The sequence below is a fragment of the Brachycentrus maculatus genome, unplaced genomic scaffold (genome assembly GCF_059751285.1).
Source record: "Brachycentrus maculatus isolate JH-2025_06_01 unplaced genomic scaffold, ASM5975128v1 h1tg000257l, whole genome shotgun sequence".
Taxonomy (NCBI): domain Eukaryota; kingdom Metazoa; phylum Arthropoda; class Insecta; order Trichoptera; family Brachycentridae; genus Brachycentrus; species Brachycentrus maculatus.
Window position 1 is genome coordinate 1490055 of NW_028281008.1, and position 27323 is coordinate 1517377.

A 27323-nucleotide genomic window follows, 5' to 3' on the forward strand; every position below is an offset into this window, starting at 1 on the left:
CCAGAAGAATTGGTGGGGACTGAAGTGCGTTGATAATTTTCGTCTTTAAATCATTGATTTCGAAAGAAATATAATTATTTATTAATTTTTGGAACATTTTTTCATATTTTTTAAAAGATTTTGCACATTTAAAAGATTTTAGATATGTAAAAAAGGTAACACATACATGTATAAGACAAGTTTTTTCATTAACCTACTACAGAACTACATATGTTCTCTGTTAGTGATAAAGTTGAAGGTGTGTAAAGTGATCGCTTGTCCAGCCATAAGCCTATCACCTATCACAGGTCATAAGCCCCGTAAATACCCAGACTTCAATATTCTTCTACATCTATGTGTTGAAATTGAGTCGTTATATTATGTCGAGGTTTTGCGTATAATGATATTGGTATTTGTAATATTAAACAAGACAATGGTAATGAGGCTTTCCGATTAGTAGGAAGCCTTCCGCAGGCGCCAGCGCTAGGTGTCCCAACTATTCGGCTTGCCGTGGCGCGGGGTGACGACATCAAGATATGTTAATTGCTTTATCGAACTGTTGAATATGCAATCGGTCGCATTATCCGACTGCGGCCCTCGCCCGACGCCGGCTGCATATTCCAGTACCCGACAGTTCGTTCTGATAACACCGACGTTAAAATTAATTGCGGGGATTTGGCTACATCGTTAAACAGACAGTGCAGCAATCAGTCGACTGAATCACCTGAGCAGTTTAATCAACTTGCGGGATGATTTGCTGTTGCCCGCTGCCTAATGAAGTAGAAAGATAATGACGTTTCGGAATGAATTAGTGTTGCAGTGCTGTACCTGTACCCTGCTACGAAGGGAACAGCAATAGAGTGGTGTCTGCGTGAAGCCACCGACAGATTGGAAATTCGCGTTGGTTGGATGGATATTATGTAAAATAATTACTTGTATTGTTGAAACGTTACACAAAATTAATACATACATAAAGTAGCATTGAATTCCATTGTCATTACATCATACCATGTAGTCATTTTTAATGGTTTATACATAAATATACCTCATATTTATATTTTAAGTATTTTACAGATATTTCTATTATTATAACTGCATTTTTTGAGAAAAAAGCAACAACTAATTAGCTTTTACCACTTTTATTTTATTTGAATAGTCGGGTGATAGGGCTTGGAATGAATTGTAATTTAATTATCGAGCTTAAAATACGCAATTTCGTTTGCACTGATTAGCGTGAGAATCATAAATTGATTGAATGAACTAAAAGCGGAATTAAATAACCAGTTCTGATGAAAAAGTGGTTACTGGTTAGTGGATTTTGGATTCGATGCCCTATGCCGATCAGTCAGGGAGTTTTGTTAGTGCTGCTTCAATATATTTTAAAAAAACTATATATATATATATATATATTTTGTATATTAACACCATTGCTAACTTAGTGGATGGTAATATAACAAAAGGTATCCTTATCATTCATAGTTCACTTTGTATAATATTTTTTTAAAAGTGGTATTATACAAAATTAAGAAAAAAAAGTCGCTTTCATAACAGTATCCCAGTTGCAAAGTAACGCAATTGAGATGAAAGTTTTGGTAAATAAATTTAATTGGATAACATTATATTTAATTGGAAGTGCAGACTATTATGGCCGGCAAATTCAAAACGAGGTAAATACAAATCCTTAATCAATTTACCAGAAGCGTGCGCGACAACCGCAAAAGCAGTTAAAATAAACTGTCGGAATCTATGTTGCCATTGGAAATGACATTAATGGCAATGGTGCTCGAATTCGGCAGTATTCATTAATACTCTAAAGCGAATGTAAACAATATTGATTACATAGCATTTCGGCGTATCAATCAGCCGGGTTAATATATTCCCCTACGTACACGGACATATTAATCATCGGAGTACCGCGTTATTGTTTGTACATATACCAGTCGAACTTACACCCGAGTATGAAGATGCGAGTCCTCGTCTCCTCGGCTTCACGGACGCGTGCTTCTCAAATTCGGGCTCAGATTAATTCAACTTAACAGATCTCCAAGGATACAGAATATCTCACACACGAGTTGTCGATTACAGCTTTAGCGCCACTATATGTGTGTGCGGAGAAGGTATACGCGCGCATTATTATATTCTAGTAACATTAATTCAATACCATACGTTACATTACAGCCCCAGTCGTTACATATTATATTCATTAGGCACATATTCGCGAATTTACATAAAGTAATACTAAATATGGTAATCAGATTAGGATATCAAACAATGTAATACTCGTTCCTAATGATTCGAAATCGGTTAAAAAAAAACATTCATCGGGAAAATGAACCGATGAAGTACAATAATTATTTGAAACTCCCGTTAGTGTTAACGAGCGAAGTTCTCAATACTGTTTATAGAATTAAAGTTAATTGCAATGGCATCCTTAGGTTTCGTGTTACAAATCCACTCGCCTTAGAGACAGCGCTTTGATAAGGCAGCAGGGGATACTACACAAGGATCGTATTGCACTACCAATTAGTTTCACAACTAATGTAATAGATATTAATGTTAATCCCCGGAATGTTAAACGCTTCAACACGGCAACAACGAAAAACTTCATACGAAGGCTTATCACGTCCCAGCCGCTTATTACGCTCTATTTAAATGGATCGAGGAGTTATAGACTAATATAAGTTTATTGAAAATAATTCGGTTTTGCCGTACGGGCTCTGCATATTCACTTAGTCGTTCATTTGATTACCTATACCACATTGAAGTGTACACAACGGTATTCGTCGCTTTCCTATGTAATTAATTTTATATGGTTCAATTACTACACGATACGAAGGTGTGACAAGACAACGCGATTTGCGCGGGCCCAGGTATGAATACGTAAAATATGATAACGCTTCTCCCACGCGCTGGGCTCGGGAATAGGGGCCCCGAAGGGAGTTGCTGGATATTACGGAGGAGCAGTACCCATTTCGCGAGATGAACACTTTACTTCTTTTGTCATCCCGTCTTCCCTCCAGGGAGATGTATCGCTATTAGGCCGCTATACCTACTATCGACTTTCCCAAAGTTTTCCGTGATGCCGCGCTGACAGGAAAACAAAAGAGAGATCATTCCAAATATTTCGAGACAATTTACGAATTCCGTTTGTTCTTGTTTAATGACTGTGTTCACTTTCCACCCCCGTGCCTATCTGCGCGTGTATCTACCGCCCGCCGAGGGGTGTTACGCGATGAAGGTATCCGCGAGACGGAGAAAGGCCGCGGAATGTCTCAGGGCTACAGCTCTGTATCGAATAATAGTTGTTCGGTGTCCTTTTGTTGCGGCCAAACAGACTTATCTCGGATTTCCTTCGGAGATGGGGGTTTCAAACAGAATTATTATAGCGGGACGACGAAGCTTTACAGTTTACGGCGTAAAGAGGGAAACTGCGCTTGCACATTTCACTATTATCATTTTATCTTTCCGAGGTGACCTCTTTAAGTCTTTACGTGATGGTATGCGATAGTACGAAGCGCAATTGAATGTTTCCACTCTGGTCGTATCGCTGTGATTATCTAGTAAAATTACATTTGGTGTACTTACATGTTTTATAATGCAGCACGCAAAAAGATTTCGGATTGATACTACGATATATTGTAATTGCCAGTGGTGAAACGGCAAAAAGTTGAGGGGTTTTTAGTTGGCAGCTCTTTCAACTGCAGCTTAATGGCGTGCTAAGGCGGGGAAAGTGAAAACCGATCGGCAAAACGCGGGAGAAAAACTATCTAGACACTAATTGAATGACCTTTTTCTCCACTCGACACGAAACACTAAGAAGTTAATTAGTTCTTGTCGAATCGGGGATCCATTTTACAGGTAGAATGTGTTTTTGCGAGCCAAAAATAGGTAAGTGAATCGCGTGATGTTAGAAGAAACTGGCTGTAATTCGTTGTTCTGACGAATAAGCGCCCATTTTTTTCCTACTCGAGGAGAGAAGTAGAAAGGAAAATTATTGCGGAAACTTGTTTCAAACTGTTCTCCGGGGTATCTAAAGAGGGCGAGGAAATAGAAACATTATTCATAGGATGAATATTATTTATGGTGAATTATTTTTATAAGAGTACCTATGTATATCGTTTAAATATTCAAGCATATGAATACTAAATCAAAAACCAAATAAAATTCCTACACATACATAGATTAAAAAATAATCATAGTAAATTACTTTCTCGTAAATATAAATAGAGACATAAATCTGAAGTAATTTGAAGTGTCATGTCTCCAATCATAGAAGCGTGATAATAGGTCAAACACGCGTATAGCCCGTGTCAAGTAGACTAATTTGTAAGAATTTTCCGTTCAATTTATCCACCACTTGTGTCCCGAATTACACATTAAATTTTATATACGGAAAGGATTGTTCTCGTTCGAGTTACGTAAAAGGGTTTGACATATTGTGAACCGTGATATTTATAGAGCAAGACCTGGTTTACAGCCCTTTGCAGTTTCATTTGACCCAATTTTTATGAAGGCAGGTGCAAGTAGTCAACGTTAGAAGTATCTACGCCACATGCGATAAATGTATCTTTTACAGACAGATAAACAAAAGCACGGTAAATTCAGATTATTTATCTTATTCTCTCAATCCGTATTTCCCAATCCATTTTATTCTCGGTTTAGGTGTTTGAACATAGGGAATCCGAAATTTGCCAGTCAAAGTCTGTTAAAACACCAACAGACTCAGAACTCTATATAAATCATTAGGCCTAACAAAGTGGTAACGTAATCACGATAAAATTAAATGAAAAATATTTCCCGAAAGTAGTCACTAAAAGAGAGAATAAAAGATAACGTCTCCAGAAAATCTAGAGGACTATTAACATTTAAATTCTCTAACAGAAATATTACTTTAACTCTCCAGACAATCACTGTAGGCTTATGAAAGGTTACGTTGCTCATTATGGGGAATGGTAGGCCTCGTGGCAAGAGAAGTAACTTGCGGTAGAGATAACAAGTCGCAGCCCGTAATCCGACACGCAGAGATACCTTCAAGCTTGATAAATATAAACGACGCTTTTTGCACGAGTCGTCGCGACGACGCGTCGTGACAACGTGAAAAACGGACGATCTTTATGTTAAGGGTTAATCGCTGAAAATGCAAAGGAAATTTTAATTACATCTTTTTCAAATTAGAGAATACTATACACAAATAGAGGCAAATATGTGTTAATCCATGTATTGTACACATTTGTTTTTCATATAGAAGAAAAAGAAGAGAACAACCGAGAAAAACTTGGCAAGATCAAGTAATTCGAATACTTGAAAGTGGTCAGGTCAGGAGTCGGAATAATCGGTGGGTATGTAATGCATGAAACTGGAAGAGGCGAAAATTTTCTGCTAAGACAGATTGGTGTGGCGTTCTATTCTCTCTGCCTACCCCTGCGGAGAAGCGGTGTGATGGTTAGTTAGTTAGTTAGAAAAAAAATTATAAATTTCATTATTTTTTATTAAATTATTAGGATGGAAAAAAATCTATTTACCGCAGATGTTTGCTAGAACCAGTAAAAAAATATTGCAAAACAAAGTACAATATTAAACCTTATATCTACCTGTGCAAAGTGACGGAGTTTCGCAATATCGCCAGAATCGACGATTGTCGCGATCATTCCGAGAATAAACCGTCTGGACTCTGGACCTTTCCCCCATCTCGGGTTTAATTTGTTTAAATAGTAACGGAGAATGGCTGGGAATGTATGCCCGTATCGGTGACGTATCGGAAGGGCAAATAAATTATATTGTTTGTAGCAGCGCTCGGAATGCGGAGGTTATTTAAGGGCGGCCGGACAAAAAGAAGGACAAACTCGAGCCTAATAATATATGGACATCGGCGGTGTACTCGTATTCACGGGTCGTGTCAAGAGTAGACATAACAAAACGGAATGCCACTACTCGGCTCTCAAATACCGAGACGTACCAAATTACTCAGATCGTTCGGTTATGTCATAATATAATCCATGCTGCCTGGAGATTTGCGATCAACATCGGAATTTCATTTCCTTACTTTTAGTACAATTCCGAGGCGTTTTAATATAATGCGCTGTACACGTTTTAATGATCAAGTCATTTGACATGCTGTTAAAATGGTGTGAAGAAAAGTCGCGACAATTATTCATTACACACCAGAATGTCTTATTCTTTTTCTTCTTCTTCTTACTTCTTATAGATCGAGGATCTGTCTGTTCCATTATCCGTCTCTTGTGATGTGGACTGCCAGCTGTCACGTTATCGCTTCGGAGGTCTTCGAGGTGGTCTTCTTCCGTCTGGGTTCTCTCGATTAGCAAATCCGGGCCAGTCTATTGCTAACAGTCTTGCATTCTATTGACATGGACATTCCAGAATCATCTTCGCTGTCTTCCCCATCTGACTATATTCTCCACTACACATTTTCTAAATTTACGTGTTCATTAATCGGTATCCTAACGTGTTTTCGTTTATGCACTTCAATGGCCTCATATCTGAAGCTCTTAGAAGAGATTTGGCTCTCGTTGTATCTACTCTAGTCTCTATCCCGTGTATTACGAATTATTATCCTATGTTTGAAATTTTGCTAGTAACGCATATTAGAGGTATACATACAGAACATAGAACACTAAAATAGTAAAATTGCGAATAGAGTGAAAGGGCGTCCGTTTTGCACATAACGTTATTGTAAGAAAAAATCTCAAAGGACACTTGTAGAACTCGACATAACGAGCTTTTCGAAAGCTCTTTGTGAAGGGAATAGAAGTATAAATTGGAAACGGAATTAAACGGCCCCGTTTTGTTATACCGGGTGTACTCGTGCGGCGGACACGCACTGCCCCCGACACGCAACTCACATATGAGTAACATACATGTGTAGTACGACTAGGTACATATTACAAATCGTATTATCTACATACATTCATGTATGTACTATTTCAAGCCACGCGTCGTAAGAAAGGTAGGGGCTTACAAATATCGCTATTTTATATCATTTTAAAAGTTTGTGTGTGTGTGTGTGTGTGTGTGTGTGTGTGTGTAAAGAAATGTATTACTTTATATTTGTTCTGCTGATAAAAGTGCGCAAGACAGAAATTCTAAAATGGTGGTGGTATAAAACTGTTTCCGTGTGAGTTTTAACCACGGGATTATCTGTTTGGTATATTTCGGTACGATAATTTTGATAGAAAAGAGGTATTTTTACTGTTATATTATATACTAAAATAGATAAACGAATTTCAAATTATATGCACTTAAAAACTTGAACCATCATTTGAAACAGCACAATGTTTAAAGTAGATATATAATTCCGGTATATTTCCCTTTTTTCTTCATAAAATAATAAATTATCCGAAAGTTCACTAAAACCAGAGAAAGATGTAATTCCTGTACATTTGGATTTGGCGAAAAATGGGGAGGCATTTTTCATTGCCAGCTGCCTGTGATACAACGCTGGATGGCGCGCGTGGCGGTTGTAAAACGCGTGTGTCCGACATTTGCATAATTCTACAGGAACCGGGAGGGTGTGGGAAGAAGGGAAGAAGGGAAGAATGGAAGAAGGGGATGGGGGGTTTCACGCGATACGATAATCGACTTGCGTACGATTAAACGATGACAGATAATATCGCGGGGAGATTATTTACAAATGCGACTCACGATTTGATGGACTATAATGAAACCCCCGGATTACGCGTTATTATGCGGTATCAATTTCAACGATACATTGTTTTCGAAATCATTTCGAAAATTCCACGTTCCTAAAACGTAAAATATTTACAAAAAAATCTCAATCAATCATTGTAAACAAATACAACTCGAAAAGTTCATAAACGTTAAATGCCCCAGTCCAAGTTGATTTTGTTGTTGAAAATAAATTATTTTTAATAAACGAGTATATATATATATATATATATATATATATATATATATATATATATATATATATATATATATATATATGTATATATATATATATATATATATATATATATATATATATATATATATATATATATATATATATATATATATATATATATATATATATATATATATATATATATATATATATATATATATATATATATGTATGTAAATATAAATAAATAAATATATGAGGCGAATGTGGTTGTTAAATAGAAGCAGAGGAAGCCCAAGTCTTCAAGGATGATGGTTCGGCGTTTTGGTTAGTTAGTTTTTATATAAATATTATAGTTAAAATAATTCCTACACTAAAAAAAATTAAGTGGGTTTTACTGAACAAAATAAAGTGCGTAGATTGCTAATAGTTTGGTAAACGAAAAATTAATAAAATTTGAATCCAGGCATGAACTTATAGGGGAAGAATAGTCGTGTTAGATAACACACCTGATTTTTTTTCTTGTCACGTTCAACCCCATTCCGGTGGAAGCTAAAACTCGACGAAAACAAATCAATATAAAAGTGTAAAGGAGTAACTTTGGAAAGAAGCCGTGCCATCAGATATTAGACTTCCCAACTAACTTCCAAAGTACTCGCTAGTTTTTTCTTTATATTGGTATCTGTTAGCAGAAACAGACTTTTATTGGACTAGCACACATTCAGAACTCGAATAACGCAACTTTAAATTGAATGTAGATTTTATATGAACCCTAACGCCGTCAAATTGATGTGCCCGAAAGTGTTAACCATTAAAAATAAAAGTAAATTCACAAAGTTTATTTTACCTACATATTTTTAAACAATTCTTGAATTTTTTTGTTTATTTCGAACATATTACATACATAAGTTACACATATAATATTTCCTATTATCAATTTCCATAAACCGTTTTGGGACATGGGATTAAGGTTAACAAGACTGACAAATAAATAAGAAATCACAGGGCAAGATGTAAAATATAAAGCAATTAAAGGTAAATATGCACATAAAAAAAACATAAGGTTAGAAGCATGTTTAAAGGAAGAAAAAAATAGAAAATATAACTAATCACTAACACAAATGTATTTCATAAAGTATTTTTTCAGTTTATTCATTTTGGATCCCTGACTGGGTTTTACATGTATGTCAGGCAGCTGGTTAATTTGGGTATAGCCAATATATTGCAAGGACCTTACTCCTAACTTAGTTGTGTTGCGCGAATCGGCTTCACATGTATTTAATTATGTGCTCGTGTAATAAAATGATGATTTGAAAAAAAAACTAGTTCGAAGCATTGTATTTATGAATGAAATGGGTACCTCGTTATCTTGCAGCCCGTAGTACATTGGGCGGAGGGATATCTTAATAAAGTTGAAAAGTTGGAGCGATGCAGGAAACTTCACTTTTAATCGCCCGAATCGTTCCAACTGCAGCCACGGTATCATAACAGCGAAGAGCTTTTATTGTTTGTAATAGAACTGATTTAGTCAAGAACGCTCGCGTGGTTTCGTGTTATCAGGTTCTAAGCCAATTGCCATCCAATAAACAAAAGAAAGAACGAGAGAAAGAGAATGTAACTTATAAAAGAATGATCTTTCAACTTTATATGAACAGATGAAATTTTCGCTTTGTCTACCCATCTACCCGTTTTTAATTTAAGTTTTACTTGGTAAATACCACTTTTTCTCAAAATCTATTGTGTTTTGATAACGTGAAGCTCAGACTGTAAGAAATTCTAAAAATTATTAATACCAAAAGTGATAAACTGCAACATTTTGAAACAATAAAAATTTACAAAAATTTAAATGATAATATATCCATAATTAACGATATGACAATGCCTAAAGCCTCCCCCATATTGTCGATGTACCCATTGATAAAAAAATCAAATAAATAGATAAAAATAAGAAGCAGCTTCAACCCCCTCTTCATCCTTCAACGTCCCAAGGATACAACTCTAAAATTTAGACTTCGCTTCACATACGGTGTTTGAAATTGATGCGGAATGCATCGAAACATGTGTCACAATACATTTTAAGAAATAGTGGTATTTAACAAGTAAAACTTGAATTTAAAAAATGGAAATTATTGAAAAATACGTATCGTGTCAATTATACCATAAATGGGGTAAAAGAAAAAACTAATATGGCAAAGTTTTGTCAGTGGCTATATACGTTTCTAAATGACAGCAAACGCTCGGTCGGTAAACACCAGAACTGTTTGACCGTCCGTCGTTCAAGGAATACATATTTCATGAGACGTATTCATTTACTTTGGGGTGGTCCAACATCGGAAAGACCGTCCAATAAAATGAATGAAAGACCCAAGCAAAAAGAGGATTTCTATTTGCGAAGTAGAATACGTGTTGGCCATTTTGAAAAGGAAAATCAGATGAATAAAAACTGCAATGCTTGATAAAACTGTTTGAACGAAAGATAAATTGGCGAATCCGAGATGAGGAATCAGAAATCACCAAAATGTTTAAACTTTCGAGAAAATTGAATCGCTAATTTGGACGGCGACTGTTCCCATAGAGTTGTGTTTTGATAAGGAAAATCTGGGAGCAATCACAAAATTCGATTCCTGCATATTTTATTCGATTCTTTGGAATCTAATTATACTTGACATTTTCCAGTATTTACCGAACGTTATTTTTAAAAGGTTTCTCGAGACTTTTCGGCCAGAAAAAGAAATCCGCAATATCTCCGAGATAAAATTGAGTTTTTTTATGTCAAGTTTGACTAAAGCATTCCATTTGTCGACAATTTTGATTAATTTGCGCTAAAAGATGAAAAAGTAATTTCGTTTAACAAATACGATACTGCAAATATTACGCGGTTTTCCTTTTTATAATTAGATTTTTTTAATATCATAATTTTGTGGTCTTATGGAAAAGTGGACAGTTTTTACAGCTAGATAATAATTGTAGAATTCAGGTAAAATTTAAGGTGATTTTAAAAAAGCAAATGGTATAAATGAAGAGGAAGGGTTACACCTACCTAGTTTTTACTCCGCGGGATTTAAGTACGCAATTTTTATTTTATAGTAAAGATAACCTGGATTTGCCTTCATACAGTTTTGATGTTTTCAGCTACCATCATCCCATCACCCGTACTCTGTTGTTAAACTCACCATCAGTACGTGCTTGAGCGCATTAGGCAGGGTTTGCCCCACATTTTAAATTTGTTTGTTGCTCGTGAAATACGCTTGTCTAAAACATGTGAACATATATTTTACGACTACATAATGGAAACACTGATTAAGCTTCCATATTTGGCAGGGAGATATAAGTTTAAAGAAAAAGAGAATTATAAAATGCACGATAAACATACATTCCAAAATTTAACATTTTAAAGTATTTTTTATGTTATATTTATGTTTCAATTGATGCCACCTTGCACATGCTACTTCTTCTCGATCATCTATGATTTGAATTTAGTATAATTGTCATTATTATTAGAAGAGACCTTCATGAAATGTATGTAAGATCCTTGCAGACATACTAGGAGACGCCTGAAAATATCAATTTATTTTTTTGTGGAAAAGAAGAAAAAAGCATTTTTTCGTAAATCAGATTCGGTTACAACATTAGGGTTGAAGTTTCGCCCACATACGGAAGAGAGGAAGTGAAACGACACTCCTCAGAATTAAAATTGTACAATGTAATTAGAGCGGGGAAGTAATATGGAGTACTTAGACAATTCGGAAGATTTAATGCGCGTCGCCGCGGCGGAAAGCCCGCAAGGGGCCGGAACGCAACAATGGGACCGCACAATGTCGCAAATATTGCCATAAATTAGAGAGCCACGCTAATCGGGAAGCGTGTGTGGGAAAATGTAACGCAAACATTAGCCGAGCTTGTGGGAGAAGATTGGGGGTGTTTATGCAAATTTATTTGCTTAGCGCTATCGGTTGACCCGCCGCAAATTAATGTGGGCCCCGCGAGCCCGTCCCGAACAAAGCTTTGTTGGTAATAAAAACACGCCCGACCCGCGGCACGTACGAGAGCACTGTATACTTGACCTGCCCTTGCTGATACAACCTATTGAATGGCGATCGCCTGACGACATGTGCAAAATGGATGCATATTACGTTATTCCAGATTCCTGACTAACATTTACTTACATTCCTTATAAGGAACTAGTCAACTGTTTTTTTACTTTAAAAAATAAATAAAATCGACTTCTGTTACATGGCGACGATTTTATGACGAATATGACGATTTAACATGGACCACCAAAGAAATGGAGAGATAGTTACACGTCAACATTCCAGGAGTAAAACTAAAAAGAAACACAGATCTAGGACCTAAAATGTGTTTGTACGTAATATTATATCCCGTCCGTATATACATATGTCCGCCAAAGTGTTGTGATCAGCATATTTGGATACCGAGCTGGAGGTCCCGGGTTCGATACCCAGAGGGGTCAAAATAAATGTAAGTGATTTTTCACTCAATATTTATTTAATATTACCATAGATTGGTATCTGAAGCACGGGGCTGATCAACTACTACAATTTAATATAAGTTCAACTACTATATGAGAAATAACAGCCATATAGGGAAATTATAAATAACATATTTTAGATGTATTATATATACTTAACATTAAAAAATCAATGCATTCCAATGAAATGAGAAAAATATGTCTATGCACATGCACACATCCACACATGCATACACAAAATAACAACACAAATTGAAACGTCAATATGACAAGTGTTAAGTATTTAACTCACCAAACATCGACTCTTATATTTGACACTAAAAATGTCAATCAAGTTTAGGAGATATGTCAGTCTGAGAAAATACGTAGGATAGGAGAGGATTTACTATTATTAGTATGATGTGTTGGTAAGGCAAAGAAGTAACTCTGCTTAGTTCACTGCTGGTGATTTCAGGTGAAATAATAAGATTGAGAATAAATTGGTAGAAGAAAGTTTGGTCAAACATAATTTTCATGTTTTCAAGGGTGTCTAATCTTTGAAACTCTTTAAACTTCGATAGTTAAATTGAGAAATTTAATTTATAGTTAACGCTCTTTAAGAATTTAATAACAGACTAAAAGCATAACGCTTGAAAACTTATTTTGCGAATAACCATAACCGTTATTCCCCCCGTTCAATGTTCGATATGGATTAATATGATCGATACATTAATTTATGCTGTATGGATTTAATAGCAAAACATTCACTTATCTGATTGAATCGGGCGTGGGAATAAATTGATTGGACATTTTACGGCAAAGCGGAGAGTACAGCGTTCTGTGTCCCTGATACAAATAATAATCGCGATATAACATCGCACTAATTTTCTACACGCCCAAACACGAATGCTTTGACCGAACGTGTGTAAAATCAAAATTATTCAATTGTTTTTTGTTTCATTCCAAATCTGAATCGAGATCGTAATCAGTTGATTGAAAATTTATGGAAACTTTATTGACTTGATCCACGCTCACCCCCATAAAAAGCGCCGTTTAATGGCTACAGAATTTGAAACCTACAATTTGTTCTTTGTCTGAAACAAAACACGGAATTCTTTAATAGGTAGGCACCAAAAAGGGTATTTTTTATCGTTACTCGATTGAAGCAATTCGAGGCTGTGATTTGTTTATTGATTTCATTTTAATAAAACTGTATCCACCTACCGAATTATTTTACCATGAATACTTATATAAGGAGAATTTGATGACCAATGCGATAGATGTTCGAGTGGTGAAATAAGGAAAGAATGCAGAGCTAAGATAAGAATTACCGATAAAATTTAGAAAGGTGTGTTGAGATGGTTTGGGCATATGAAACGAACGGGTGAAGAATAAACAGTAAAATAAACTTGTGAGTCGAATATAAAACTAACACTTTATTTCAACATTTGGACACACTAAATATGTTGTGAATAAAATAACTGGTCAAATTATAAGCTTAATACAAATTGAGAATCACTGTCTCCCAGTAAATTTGGATTTTTTTCACATACATTTGATAAGGGTCTCTGCTGAATAAAAAGCTTACTCAAATATAGATGCTGCCGAGAACTCACATATGAAAGGACGTGCCGATTATAGAATACATATTGAGGTTCTAATTTTTTCAGTGGTGTGGTTGTCAATCATGGGTAGGAATGGTGAATGTTACAAGTGTATAAAGTTATCACTTAAGTCAGCCTATAACCGGTCGTAAGCCCTGTAAATACTCAGACTTCCACATTCGACTTTATCTATGTTGAGATTTCAATACATTATTTCAAACTTAGTAGTTTATAGTGTTCAAAGTATAATTTTTTTATGAATATTATATTTCTTACGTTAAGTGCGGATACACCATTACCAAAGGTTGCCATTTCACCCAACAGGTTACGTCACCCCATTGCCCCAATTCCGAAAATAATTTAAATAAAATACTTCCCCATTATCATTCGCCAATTTTCGATGGCTGTTATAATCTCCTTCGAGGGTCCTTTAATAGGGCCAAAGTTTAACGTAAGCCGCCGTCAGTGGGGGTCGCTGGCCAGACGGTAGAAAGGGGAACTATTATAATACTATATTTTTATGCGAATTATCGACGATACTGTGGTTCCTCGGACCGCAGAATTCCCAGACCCTTCTTAAGATTCGCAAATTGAAATAAATACGAATAAAGAGATCCGTTTTATTGTTGTGACCTCAATTGAACGGATAAAAATTCAATATTTGAGTACAATTTTTATTTAAACTCGTACGTGAAAGATTATGACGTAGTTTTATTAGATATAAAATGTTTTTATCGCTCTATAATAATAGCCCCAATGTTTTAAATCATTTGATATCAGAACAATTTATGTGTTTGTCGTTTAATTTGTAGAACATCATTTTAATTGATTTGAACAACTAATTTAAATATTTTATTTAATACGAACATTGAATTTTGAGGAAAAAAAGTAAAAGTTAGTTGCAAAAATATCAAAAGATGAAAAAATATAATTTTTATTCCAGCTTGACTAAGCAGTGGGTGCAAAACATAGCCGTATTTATTAACATTTATTTACTTTATTTACAACTACATACGTATTATATAATAAAATAAAAATAACAAAAAACTTTTCAGTTTTTTGCTATCTGAAAGCGAAAAATGTTAATCAGGGTAATCGCAATACAGCGTTCCAGTGTTGCCATATGTCCAGCCCTCATCTCTATTAGCAGTTTTGTGATGAAGTTAAAGCTCTTCATCAGTCTCTCTCGAAATTCTGCCACTCTGTCTTACTAACCCATCCCAGTGTGGTATGTTGAAGCAATCATACCACCAGCGTTACAATACCGGGGTAATTTCATGAGGGCCATCTATTATTGGCGCACGTTTTTTTAAAAATATCTCTTGCGCTTCTCTATGTGAACTTACAATACAGTTTAGTGGTGTACATCGTACACAGGACTTCAAATAACGTATTATTCAAAGCAGTGGCCAAAGCGGAGACCATATTCGATCGCTAGCAATGAACACGGTGCTGGCGTCTAATATCTTCAACATAAAAAAACTTTTAAGGGTGTTTTATAAAAATGTACATTTTAATTAATTAAATGTAAGCCGTACAATTCATGTTCACTGGTTGCAAATTTGGTAGTATATTTATTGTTTTGGCAACCGTGATACAAGTTTAGAGCAGTGGGGAGGAACAGCCCTCTAGGATTATTGCTTATCTTGCCACGCGGCTAATTCGATATACCAGCCAGCCCTTCGCACATGTCGTCTCCTATCCTGTTTTATTCCCACTGAGGGATGCTTTCATACATACACATGTACCTACATCATGTCGTCCAGTCATTATCAATATCTCCCCGCGCTTAACGGATTATCGTTGTATAGATATACTTTTAGACACATCACGTTGTCAAAAATATATCAATATGTATAAGTTTTATCGTTTTCTCAGGCGAAGCCGTTTATGATCCAGTGTTTTTGGCTTTAAAATATAAAAACCTCAAAAATATGTATTTTACAAAAAAATACTAATAATATGAAAATTATTCGCACAGAGAAAACTGACGCCAATATATCATGGGTAAAAAACTTTAACTCAAAAATATGCAATTTTAACTTGATGAATTTTAAATGATCCAGTATTATAAAGTTTTCAACGTTCTTCAAACTGGCAAAATACAATAAGTAGTTTGAAATATCATATTTATGTGGTTTTAAAAGTAAATTCAACTTTAAATTCAATAGCGGTTATTTTATTCCCGATCAAAGCTTTAAATAACAAGGATTATTCAAACAGGGATTTTAGAGTTAACGTTTTTTGCCAGTATACCCACGATATGAAGTAGGGAACTACATGCGAAAAAAATTATAAAATAAGACATTTTGTCAAAAATTGTTCCATACAAAGGATGAACATGTAATAAATATTGTATTAAAATTTAATTTTCGTTTGATATAAAGTACACTTTTTAGTAAAATATAAATCTAAATAAAGAAGCAAGATGTTTTCAATAAATATTTCAACATTAGGCTAGTATATTGAGACATTTCTGTCAACTCGAAATACGAATAGTTAGAAATACATAGTTATTTACGTCCAAGGTTTATTAAATATCCCTAATAACTCGAGTAAGTAATGGTCGTAGCAATAGTAAGAATATCGGGTATACCTGTTCGAGCGTAATGGCTACATATTTAGCCCGATATTATCGAGGATTTGCCAAGTTTATATATCTCCTCGTATTACTTTTCAATCCGGAAAGTCAAAACTTCTTTAACCGTAAGAAATACGAGTATAGATTATACAAGATAGTTTACTGAAAGGTTAACGGATATTCGGATGAATAAATATCGAGAGTAAAAGTGTAATACTTTTCGACATTTTCTTTACCTACACACTCCGCAATATTTTTGTGAGACGATATACATACGAGTATACATGACGATTTAATATCTTAATATTTTTCTCGTACTGCTTCTTTAAAAATAAGAGCACTCAAAATTTTTATATTAATATTGAAATGATTTAATAATACTTAGATAATAGAACTTGATACAAAGGACACTGCGCTGTATTATTAGCGTTATCCTACAGTAAAGTTAGTATGCTCGTTTATGTTACATAACCCAGAGGGAGTAGAACCCAAGATCACTTCCATGGCAACCAAACGCTCTAATTACTTCACTACCAGGGTGGATTTCATGTTAACGGTTCAATTAATCACGCTTCTGCCGAAATTAAATTATAAATAGTAGCATTCTAAATACAATGATATGAATTAACCATAGTCAAAAAAATAATGATTGATCTAATTTTGAGATTACACGCGTATATATTACAATAACGCGTGTTATATGACGCAACCGTTCTCTGCCCCCCGATAATGCACAATGCACAGCCCACCGAGTTGCATCAAGATAAAAAAATATACGATACTGTATAAGTTTAAATGTCCCCGGAGCTTTGACATAAATATGATGGATGTGTGACGGACAAAAATGCAGTTAACCTTTATTTATTCAATCATTCATAATCATTAAATCCTATCGCTGACGTTTCGGAAGCTTTCCATCCTGCTACTACCTCTTTCTACTCCATAGGTCGCATATTGCAAGTTACATCAACGGATAAGTATGATGCATTAAGCTATATGACAGATTTATGCAATGCAATTGATGTATCGGAAAAAAGGGGCTGTTACCAAAGGAATACATCGATGGGTAGTAGTCACATTATTCTAAACAACACAATTGTGGAGGTCCTCACCAAAACGTTATATTTCTATTATAAATGATTTTAAGTTATCAGGAATTCTAGCTTGTAAAATTGTTACATTTTGGTGCGATTTAACGATTTCATATTGGCTTAGCACAGAATTGGTCACGATTTGTCACAATTTTAATTAAGATTTCGATAGAATACAGTGAACAGAACAGATTTGCATTTAAAGGATTTTTCGTGCAATATTAGAAATGCCACTTTTTGTTGAGGACTTTCACAATTTTAGTACAATATTAATATTATTTTTTTATATCGGACACTGGATTATTCACTCAGCGGATGGGATGTCAATTTTAAAAATGTCTCAACTTGATTTGAAACATGTATTATTCTTATTTTTTTATTAAAAGAAGATGGAGGTCTGAGCATCACAGGGCTTACCTGGCATTTAGCTGGCTGAAGCGATCACTTTACACATTTGCGTAACGATCACCATTCTGCCCATTATTGAACATCCATATTGGATTAATTCCCTAAACCTTTACATGTATGCATGAATGCAATGGTCTTACGTAAAAAAATTAAAAGTGAAAAATCACTATTATTTATTTTGACTCTCCCTGGGAATCGAACCCAGGGCCTCCAGTACGGTGGCCAAACGAGAAACTACTATGCTATCGAGGCGGTAAAATATAATGAAATTTTCCCATAAATGAATTCGTAATGATTTTTATCAAAACAATTTTCAACTATACAAAATGCATTGAAACCTTACCCATCAAATATTTTTTAAAACGTTTAAAAAATCTGAGAATTTGAAAAAACCCGTTTAACCTATTTAATAGACGCGTATTTTATGTTTTTTTTAGATGCAATAAGGATAATCAAAAACTTCAATTTATCATAAGAACAAGTGTAACGGGGAGAGTTATGTTGATGTCAAACAAACGACGTTCGCAAATGGGATAATCCGATGAGTAAAAAATACCGATTTCCAATCAGTTAGATTGGGCAGAGTGATCTGAGAATGACCCTCCCATGTTCAGGACTCTCGGTACGTGCGAGAGTAATATCGGAATATGTGCACTCGAAGGACACAAAAGGATTTGGGGATAATTGAACCAGTGCCACACGAGTACAATGCGTGTACTGGAACAAAATAATGATTGTAGTAATAAAGTTTAGGGATACAGAATTAGGAATGAAAGGGACCAAGTTTCATAAATTTTAAGCTGACTGAAAGTACACTCGGATGGTTATTAACATTACTTTTGACATCTCAACATAGATAAAGAAGAATATGGAAGTTTGGGCATTTTCAGGGTACGTCATAGGCTGATTTAAGTGATCAATTTACACACGCGTCACATTCACCAATTCTACCCATGATTGACTACCACACTACTCAAATTCTTGAAAATTCTAGATATATTGATTAAACTCGAAACACAGTATGCGACAGTTCACTAGAGACATTTATGGTGGGATGAGGAAAGCTATTATTAAGCAGAAACTCTTTTATTTGTCCTTTATGTGTGTGGAATTTCGAATCCTGGACCATATTCACACACCTGAGAAACGCTTGAAAACATCATTTAAGCTTATAATTTGACCAGTTAATTAATTTACATTTAAGTGTGTACAAATATTTTTTTCATATGTAAAAAATAACCCCTAATTGAAGATAATCCAGATTTGTGAAGTATTTGGACACATTCAAAATGTTGCAAGATGGTTATAATTATCGCAGTGGAGTAAAACGGAGAATATATTAGCACCTAAATTATACCGAAAGAGAAAATTAAGAAAGCCGAGTAATTGGGTGGATAAATCAACGCAGAAGGTGCTTTTATTGTGGTATTTTTTGCGTATTTCCCGGGAGCATGTGTGTTCTGAGATTGAAAGCGATCGATTAACAGAAAAAAGAATGCCGGAGGGGGAGATTTATAAATTATGGTCCTCCACAATCACATTGGTTCCCTAATGGAATAGATGAGACAATCCTTTCTACTCTAAAAGGTTCCAGCCGCGGTCCAGGGGTGCAGCGTGGCCGTCTGAGCGGAAAATACCCAACGAAGGGAACAATTGCAATCGCGAAACGTTTCATTTCCAGCAAATAGTTAGGGCGTAAAGTGAACAGAAAGCTTTATTCGTGACAAGTGCGCGGCCGGTGGGAGCGGGAGAAGCGTAAAAAATATATGTTAGAGCGACGAGGGGTAAAATAATAACAAAGTTTTGAGCCCAACTTAGAAAATTATTGGAAAGTTTTTTTTTTTTTAAATCAAATTGAAAACAGTAATATTGTATAAAAATAACCTTAAATAAAAATATCAAAGTGCGGAATGCAGCATTGAGTAAGTGGTGCAGACATGTGGAGCGAATGGATAGCGAGAAAATGACTATGAAAGTATATTTGGCGAATATGAATGTGAGAACAAAACGAGGACGGCCGAAAAGGCTTGGCACGACTAGATCAATCAGAACCTTAAATTTTTATGGTGTCAAAAGTCTACTTAATCGGCGGGCATGTATGACTAGATGTATGGATGTGAAGACGTGAGACGGCGTGATGGTGATAGTAGCAATAGTAGTATACATATTTTAACTTAATCTAACTTGAAATTACTACCTGGATCGCATAAATTTTAATCCAAACAAGAATCACTTAGATGCAGATAAGACCTTTGGATTTTGATTCAATTATACGAACTTAAGTGAATTGTGAATGCAGTTTGCTAGCACGTCTATGTACTTAGCAAACGAGCAATATTTCAAAAATTAGTTATAGCTACAAAGTGAAACGAATTCTCACTGAACTCAATCCAGGCACAAATTCTCTACAAGATACAAACTGACATTGCACGTGTTTTGAGTTAAACAAACAAAGATACGCGTGTTATTTCTGTGCGGAATATTTCATTGGTCTCTGGGGGTTGCATACTGAACCTCCCCTGTGCAGTGGCTTGGCTCCAAGGGGGTACGTCGTGGTACTAAAATCCATCTCTAGGGACAAACAAACATTACTCTGCATACTTGAAAATGGCTTTCAAGGTAATTGTTCCGATGTAAGAAATAGACCTATACTCGTATATATGTATGTACATATTTATATTATAAAATAACGTTGCTGTCGGTAGATCCAGGCAATATATAATTAGTATATATTATGTAAAGTAAATATGCTTATGTACCACGCTGATTACAATATTAACCGGAGAAATCAAATTTCGGGAACTCGAGAGCTTGCACGATATTTCAAATAATTCATCTCTCTTTGAGGTAGCTTTTGAAAAAGAATTTCCGTTTCCTCTTTTCATTATGGTAATAAGTGGGTAAACTGTGACATTGACGAAGGTTTAAATCTTAATATTTCCTATGGAGGTACAAGGGTTTGCGGCGCAATAGATAGAATAGGAAACTGTAGTAACGGGCATATATGTACATACATACATTATAATATATGGGTACCTATAGTGACGGATGAGCTTTTCGACAGTATTCTGAGCTCAAAGATCGATTCAAGGTTTAAGGACTATATTCAATAATACTACTAAGAGGCATACAAATTATTAAAAATTGTAATGGATTAAGCGAACCTATTTATTTCATCGAGTAATATTTTATGCATTTATCTTAAAAAAGAGCATATACATTTAAATAAAATAGTTCTAGTAGAAATTGCAAGTGTTCACGTAACACACTTTTTTTTATTATTATTAAAAAGTGAAAGTTTTTTATTATTATTTACTATGTGAAGTATAAAATGAGCTTCTCGGAATTTTCACACTATTCAACACTCGTGCATCAAGGCTTCGTCTTTGAGAAATTTATGATTGAAAGAGATGCACGTAAAAGAAAAAAGATAATCAATTTATTGAATATTGAAAAAAAGTCATATAAATCATCTGTCATTTCAATAACCAATTATCTTAAGAACCACCATTAAAGTTATACGTAATATGCGTGTGTTACAAAAAGGTAGATTTTTAAATGCACATGTGCTTTGAAAAGGTGAAATCTAGTTTATTAAACCTAATGTGAAAGCATAAGATAAAAGCGTGTACTCTACGTTAAAATAAGCTATGAATAGAGAGAAAGAAAACGGATTAGTAATTAAGCTTTTTAATGAGCTTTGAATATAGTCAACTTGTTAAAATAAGCTAAACAAATGCCAAGCTTTATACTGAATGATGCGGAGTTGCGCCCAACTTTTCTTTAGTTCAAAGCGGAATAAAGCGAATGTTGAAAAGTCAAGAGACAAAAACACATACGTTAAGGTAATTCGGAAAATGCATCTCTCGTCCATCCTCCTCTTGCTCTCCACGCGCTCAATGCCACTGGATACGTTTTATTCTACTGAATTACATACATGCTTTCACGAAGCGAAAATCCGAAAAGCGAAGCCTCGAACCGAAAGCGAAGTACAACTTTGTAAATAAAATGTTTTTGCGAGGTGGAATAAATAAAGGATATTTTGTAAAGGTTCCATATCTTCTTCGCTCACACGGGCGATCTTTTGAATGCAGAGGGACCGAAGTTTAATATTCGGCATTTAAAGAAAGTCAAAAATATTTTTAAAACTTGAAAGCTTTATATGTAGATCGTAGGACGCCCCAGAATTTAAGGTTCGCGTTATCGTCACGAATTCTGTATAGAGAGCTTTTACGCGAGTTCTATCGCCCGATAAAACTTAAAGTTTATGCAACTGTTTATTACTCATTTGTTGTTTGGATAAGTAATAAAACTTCCGTTACCCTCCAATTTAATCCGCTGACAAAATGGGATTTTTATTTTTCGAATATCAAACGCGCACATAAAGTTTTGGATACTGCGGACATCGGTTGGAAATGCAATAAATGCAATCGCATCAAGCGGTACAACGGCGCTTTAACGAGCTAGCATTTCAGCTGCGGGGAGAAAACTATACCGCCAATAAAAAAGGAATGTTAAAAAACTGCAGAATAGGGGAAATATTAAATAAATAATAAAAGCTCCCATGCAAATATATTTCAGTCAGATTGGTCCCACAGCGTTCGACTTAAAATAAGGTGAATTATTTTTACTTGAATGTTTTCGCACATACTTTGTGGCACATTTTATAAAATTTATAAAATGAAACAACTGTAAGTAATACCGACTCTGTTTACACACACCATTATAATTCAACATCGAGTGTTTACTCAAATATATCCTATATTATTTCAAGCAATTTAGTTGAAAGAGTTAGCTTGAGGAATATAAAACTAACACTTTCGTGAAATTGTTACCTAATATGTAGTTAAAAGTATCCACACATTCTTAAATAAATTAAACATGAATTAAGCAAATTATAGCTGAAAAATAATAATCCTTATATTAAACAAGAACCTTGTGATCGTCAGGGTTAAACATGCACTTAACCCTGATGATGACAAGGTTCTTGTCGAAACCGGTTGGATAAAAATTGCACCGATAAAAAAGTGGTTTAAAACAATGTTGCTTTATTTTTTGAATTATTTTTACCTAACTCTGACTCGAATGCACCACTGTCCTAATTTATGCCCATACTTCGAAAAATGTTCAATATAAGGATTGTTATTTTTCAGTTATGATTGGCTTAATTCATGTTTAATTTCTTTAAGAATGTATGGATACTTTTAACTACATATTAGGTAAGAATTTCATGAAAGTGTTAGATTTTATATTCCTCAAGCTCTTTCAACTAAATTGCTTGAAATAATATAGGACAAATTTGGGTAAACACTCGATGTTGAATTATAAATGGTGTGTGTAAACAGAGTCGGTATTACTTACAGTTATTGACACACGCGAAGTGAATTGTTCCATCGGAGTGTTCATCCGAGCCCTCCCCTCTAGACTCCAGACAAACTACACTCGTATGCATAAAGCCACGTTGCAGTAACAATGGTATCCCGCTAAAGCAAACATTCGCTATCGGTTCTAAAGAGTGGGCGAATAAACTACAGTGAATTGTGGAAAACGTTTCAATGGTGTTTTCCTTGGGAGCTTTGATATGCTCCTAGAATGCTAATGCATCGTACGTAATTGCGAGCGGACGCGAAACTTATCTACAAAGTCCGAAACTCTGGACGGTCATTCGTGCGAGGCGAGGATCGGAGATACGAGCATGGCGCTAGTAGATCTTAGAGAATTTTTCACGAACGGCTTTAGACGATGAATACGTAGTTATAGTACATACAGGAAAAAAAATAAAACAGTAATCGTATTTGTAAGGAATGTGGGTATGTTGGTGACACAATGGTGACAACAACATCTCACATTGGTGTATTTACCGGCATAGTCAAGCAAGTGGTATTCTAGTTAGTCTATCCTTGAAAGCAGTCAAAGTAAAATAATTAGTAATCTTTTACTTATAATCTTCCACCACCTTACCACACAACAGTAATAATATTACCTTCCTCGAATCTTTGAATTAACAAAATAAGATTAATATGGAATGAAAAACAAACGCCAGTAAGGAGAGGAGATCCATGAAAACGAATTATTTACGATTGCTTTCCAAAGTTCCACTCTTCTGGTTTATACAAAAGTACCCTCAAAGTTTTAAAGAATTTCTTACCGTCATTGTTTGTTGTGATTCCAAACGATTCCTCAGACTTCCTTTTAGGGAATTTTCTTTGTAACACAACTGAAACAATAAAAAATAACTTAGTTAAATATGCAAAACTTTCTCGAAGCATTTTAAATTAAAACGATTAAAAGAAAACTTGCCGTTTGAGCAAATTTAATATAATCAAGATCTTAGCATCCTAAAATAATTAAAAAGAACTGAGCGAATAATGAAAGGATAACCATCAAATTGGTTTTGGACAAAGCAACTTTACAAATATGTACAGATTCTATTTCTGCGCAATTGTTATGATATCACATATATTGAATTGAGGGGATGCGTTGTTTTATTTTCGTAACTATAATATATTGAAGAAACTAGTGCTACATATCTTTTTAAACATATTTTTTGTATATTTTTTTTAGTGAAGTGTCTCGACTTCATTACATTTACTTCAGTTGAAACTAATAATCGTAAGATCTCCGAAATGGTATATTTTGTAATTTAACAGTTTCAAGGATTCAAATACAATATTTCTATTATTATCTCTAGCAGTCATTTGACTGTTACGACTAGTACGAGTTAAATAAAAGGAAAATTATTCCAATAATGATAGCCGCTCCAAATTAATACAAAGGGATAAAAGTTCCACGGAGTAATTTGCTAAAAGTTTAGAACAAGATAACAAGAGGCGAGATAATATGCATGAATATGTATGAAACTAACAATATTGCATAAACTTAATGTAACTTTAAGCCAAAAACGTTAACATTGTTGTATGGCAGAAACACTCGTTACCAATATAACCAGCGATAGAGGCATTATTATCTTCAAAACTAAGAACAGGGGAACATTGTTATAATAAGGTTATACGTTCAATTTCCACATTCTAGAAATACAAGGACAGGTACACGACAACACGACCCAAGTTCGGGATCAAAAATGGCTAATTAATTATCTACAACAATTATTTGAAGTATGTCTTCGCGAAGTTTCCATTGAATTAATGCCTATTTGTCTAACTTTTTAGTCACTCGGACGAACTCCTGCAAATGGCAACTCCGTTTGATGATGTAAGTTTGACAGCCGCAAACGAAGTCGAACAAACAAATCGGAAAAGCGATGGCGGCTCATTGCATTTCTAATTTAAAGAGAAACGTTCTAGATTTAATAGAACAATACTTTGAAGTATTCTAGGTCACCTTATCAAAAAGCCCGTGCATTATTATGAACCTAATTACTTAAGTAAAATGATTTTTCCCCGATGAGTCTATTTTGGTCGGATGGTGAAATTATTTTTATCATGTGCAGACGGTACCCTAATTTAAACAGAGACGTAACGTCTGGCTGTATTCGATAGTGTTTATTTTGACAATAGCTTTTGTAAAGTACGGAGATTCCATCTCCGTGGAAGGGAAGGGTAACCGCTTCGATTCGCCGCGATGTTTATTCTGGGCTTCCGACTGCCTTGTTTGCCTCGATGCAATTTCCACTCCGGTCGACCCCACTCGAAAATTTAGCTTCAGCATACTTTCCGCTATAGCCGCCATACATCTGCACTCGTTTTCGGATCTCGACAGAGATATATTTGAAATTGTAGAAAATTGCTCGACTATTATACGTCAAAAACTTATAATATGTTTAAGTGTTAATCTCCCTTTGTTGCAAAAAAATCTAGCTTGTTCGTGAGTAGAAAATAAAATTGCAAATTGTTTGTAAAAAGATAATTCGATTTGGTGTGTTGTTCGTACGTTTGTTTTACATGGGCTAAGAGTTTTCGCGATGTAAGGGATATGAAAACATTTTGGAGAAATTGTTTTGTTCGCTGATAAAACTCTGCACTCGCAGCAAAAAAATACAGGCGATTAGGGGGAAGGAAAAAAAGGAAGAAGGAAGAAGGAAGAAGGAAGACTGGAGTTTGAATCTCGCGGGCGCTTTTAAGTAGAGAGTATGCAAAGTTTCCAGTTTTTCTCGTTGGAATTTGAAGGCGCTTTTGAATCGTTCGTGGCGTATTTGCAAACGGAATGGATTTTTCGGTTAAAAGTAATTAGTTAATGAAATTCTTTTTTCAGTCGTCGCGAGTAATTATGTGGCGATTCTTTTGTGCCAACCAACAAGTCCGGACCGCCGTGAAAAGAATGAATAAATTAAACCGAGATTTCATATTGGCAGTGTACAACTTACACAGCTACTTGTAGAATGAGTACAGATATGCAACAACTTTTTTTTCTTATCCTATGTACCTTCTATTGTTTCTCGATTTCCTTACTCATATTGCATAGATTTCGTTCACCCTTAGTTCCTTTACTTATATCATATGCATTCTACCAAACATATTAGACTCCAATATCACGATCAAGCAAACATATCATCGATACGATGCAGCGCCCTAAGCACCACTTGCGTTATGTAAAATAAATATTTTGGAATAATAAGTTATACATATAAAATAACATAAAACATTTTTTCAATAAATGTTAACTAACGGGCACTCCGCGCGTTTTTTAACTTATGACCAAAATCAACAGCTGATTTCTAAAAACAGCATACATAAATGAACTATGTAATTCATCTATAAATAATAATAATTAAACCCTTATCCGCACCCCAATGGTGCATAGGGCACTGCTTCATATGAACACAGTGTTATCTTGATCGTTTACACGTGAAGGAAAGGTGATCAGCCCTCCGCTTCAGGTATCAGTCCAGGATAATATTGAATAAATATTACAGTGAAAAAATCACTTATATTTATTTGACCCCCCTAGGAATCGAACCCGGGACCTCCAGAACGGTAGCCGAGCGTGCTGACCATTACACTACAGAGGCGGGCGGATATTCATCTATATATTTGTTTAAATTTATATTCGAAAAGCTAAAAGAGTGAAATAAATAAACATAACTGTTCCTAAAACGCTAAAAAGCGGAATTGATATTTTAACATAATTCAAAAGAATAGACAGTTTTACAAAATGTTTCATAATTTTTTTTTCGAATATTTCCATTTATAAACTCAATCTCAATTGACTTGACGACATGCGGTTAATAAAACAAGAATTCAATTCAAAATAAATATAACTTAAGTGTTTTTATAAATATTCTAGAAATAATTTTGTCTCAAGCTCCGCCCGCGTTGGATGTATCGGGTAAATAAACACTCGGTTATGCGTATATACATATGATAAGTTGTTG

At 34.8% G+C, this 27323-nt stretch overlaps 1 protein-coding gene across 1 annotated transcript in view; it reads right to left on the reverse strand.

The window, feature by feature from the left end:
* Window positions 1-27323, reverse strand: part of caps (capricious) — a 177344-nt gene that overhangs the window by 35313 nt on the left and 114708 nt on the right. Inside the window, exon 4 of the mRNA XM_088265688.1 lies at window positions 24141-24209. Coding sequence (XP_088121814.1) covers window positions 24141-24209 — 69 coding nt within the window. The remainder of the gene's footprint in view (window positions 1-24140; window positions 24210-27323) is intronic.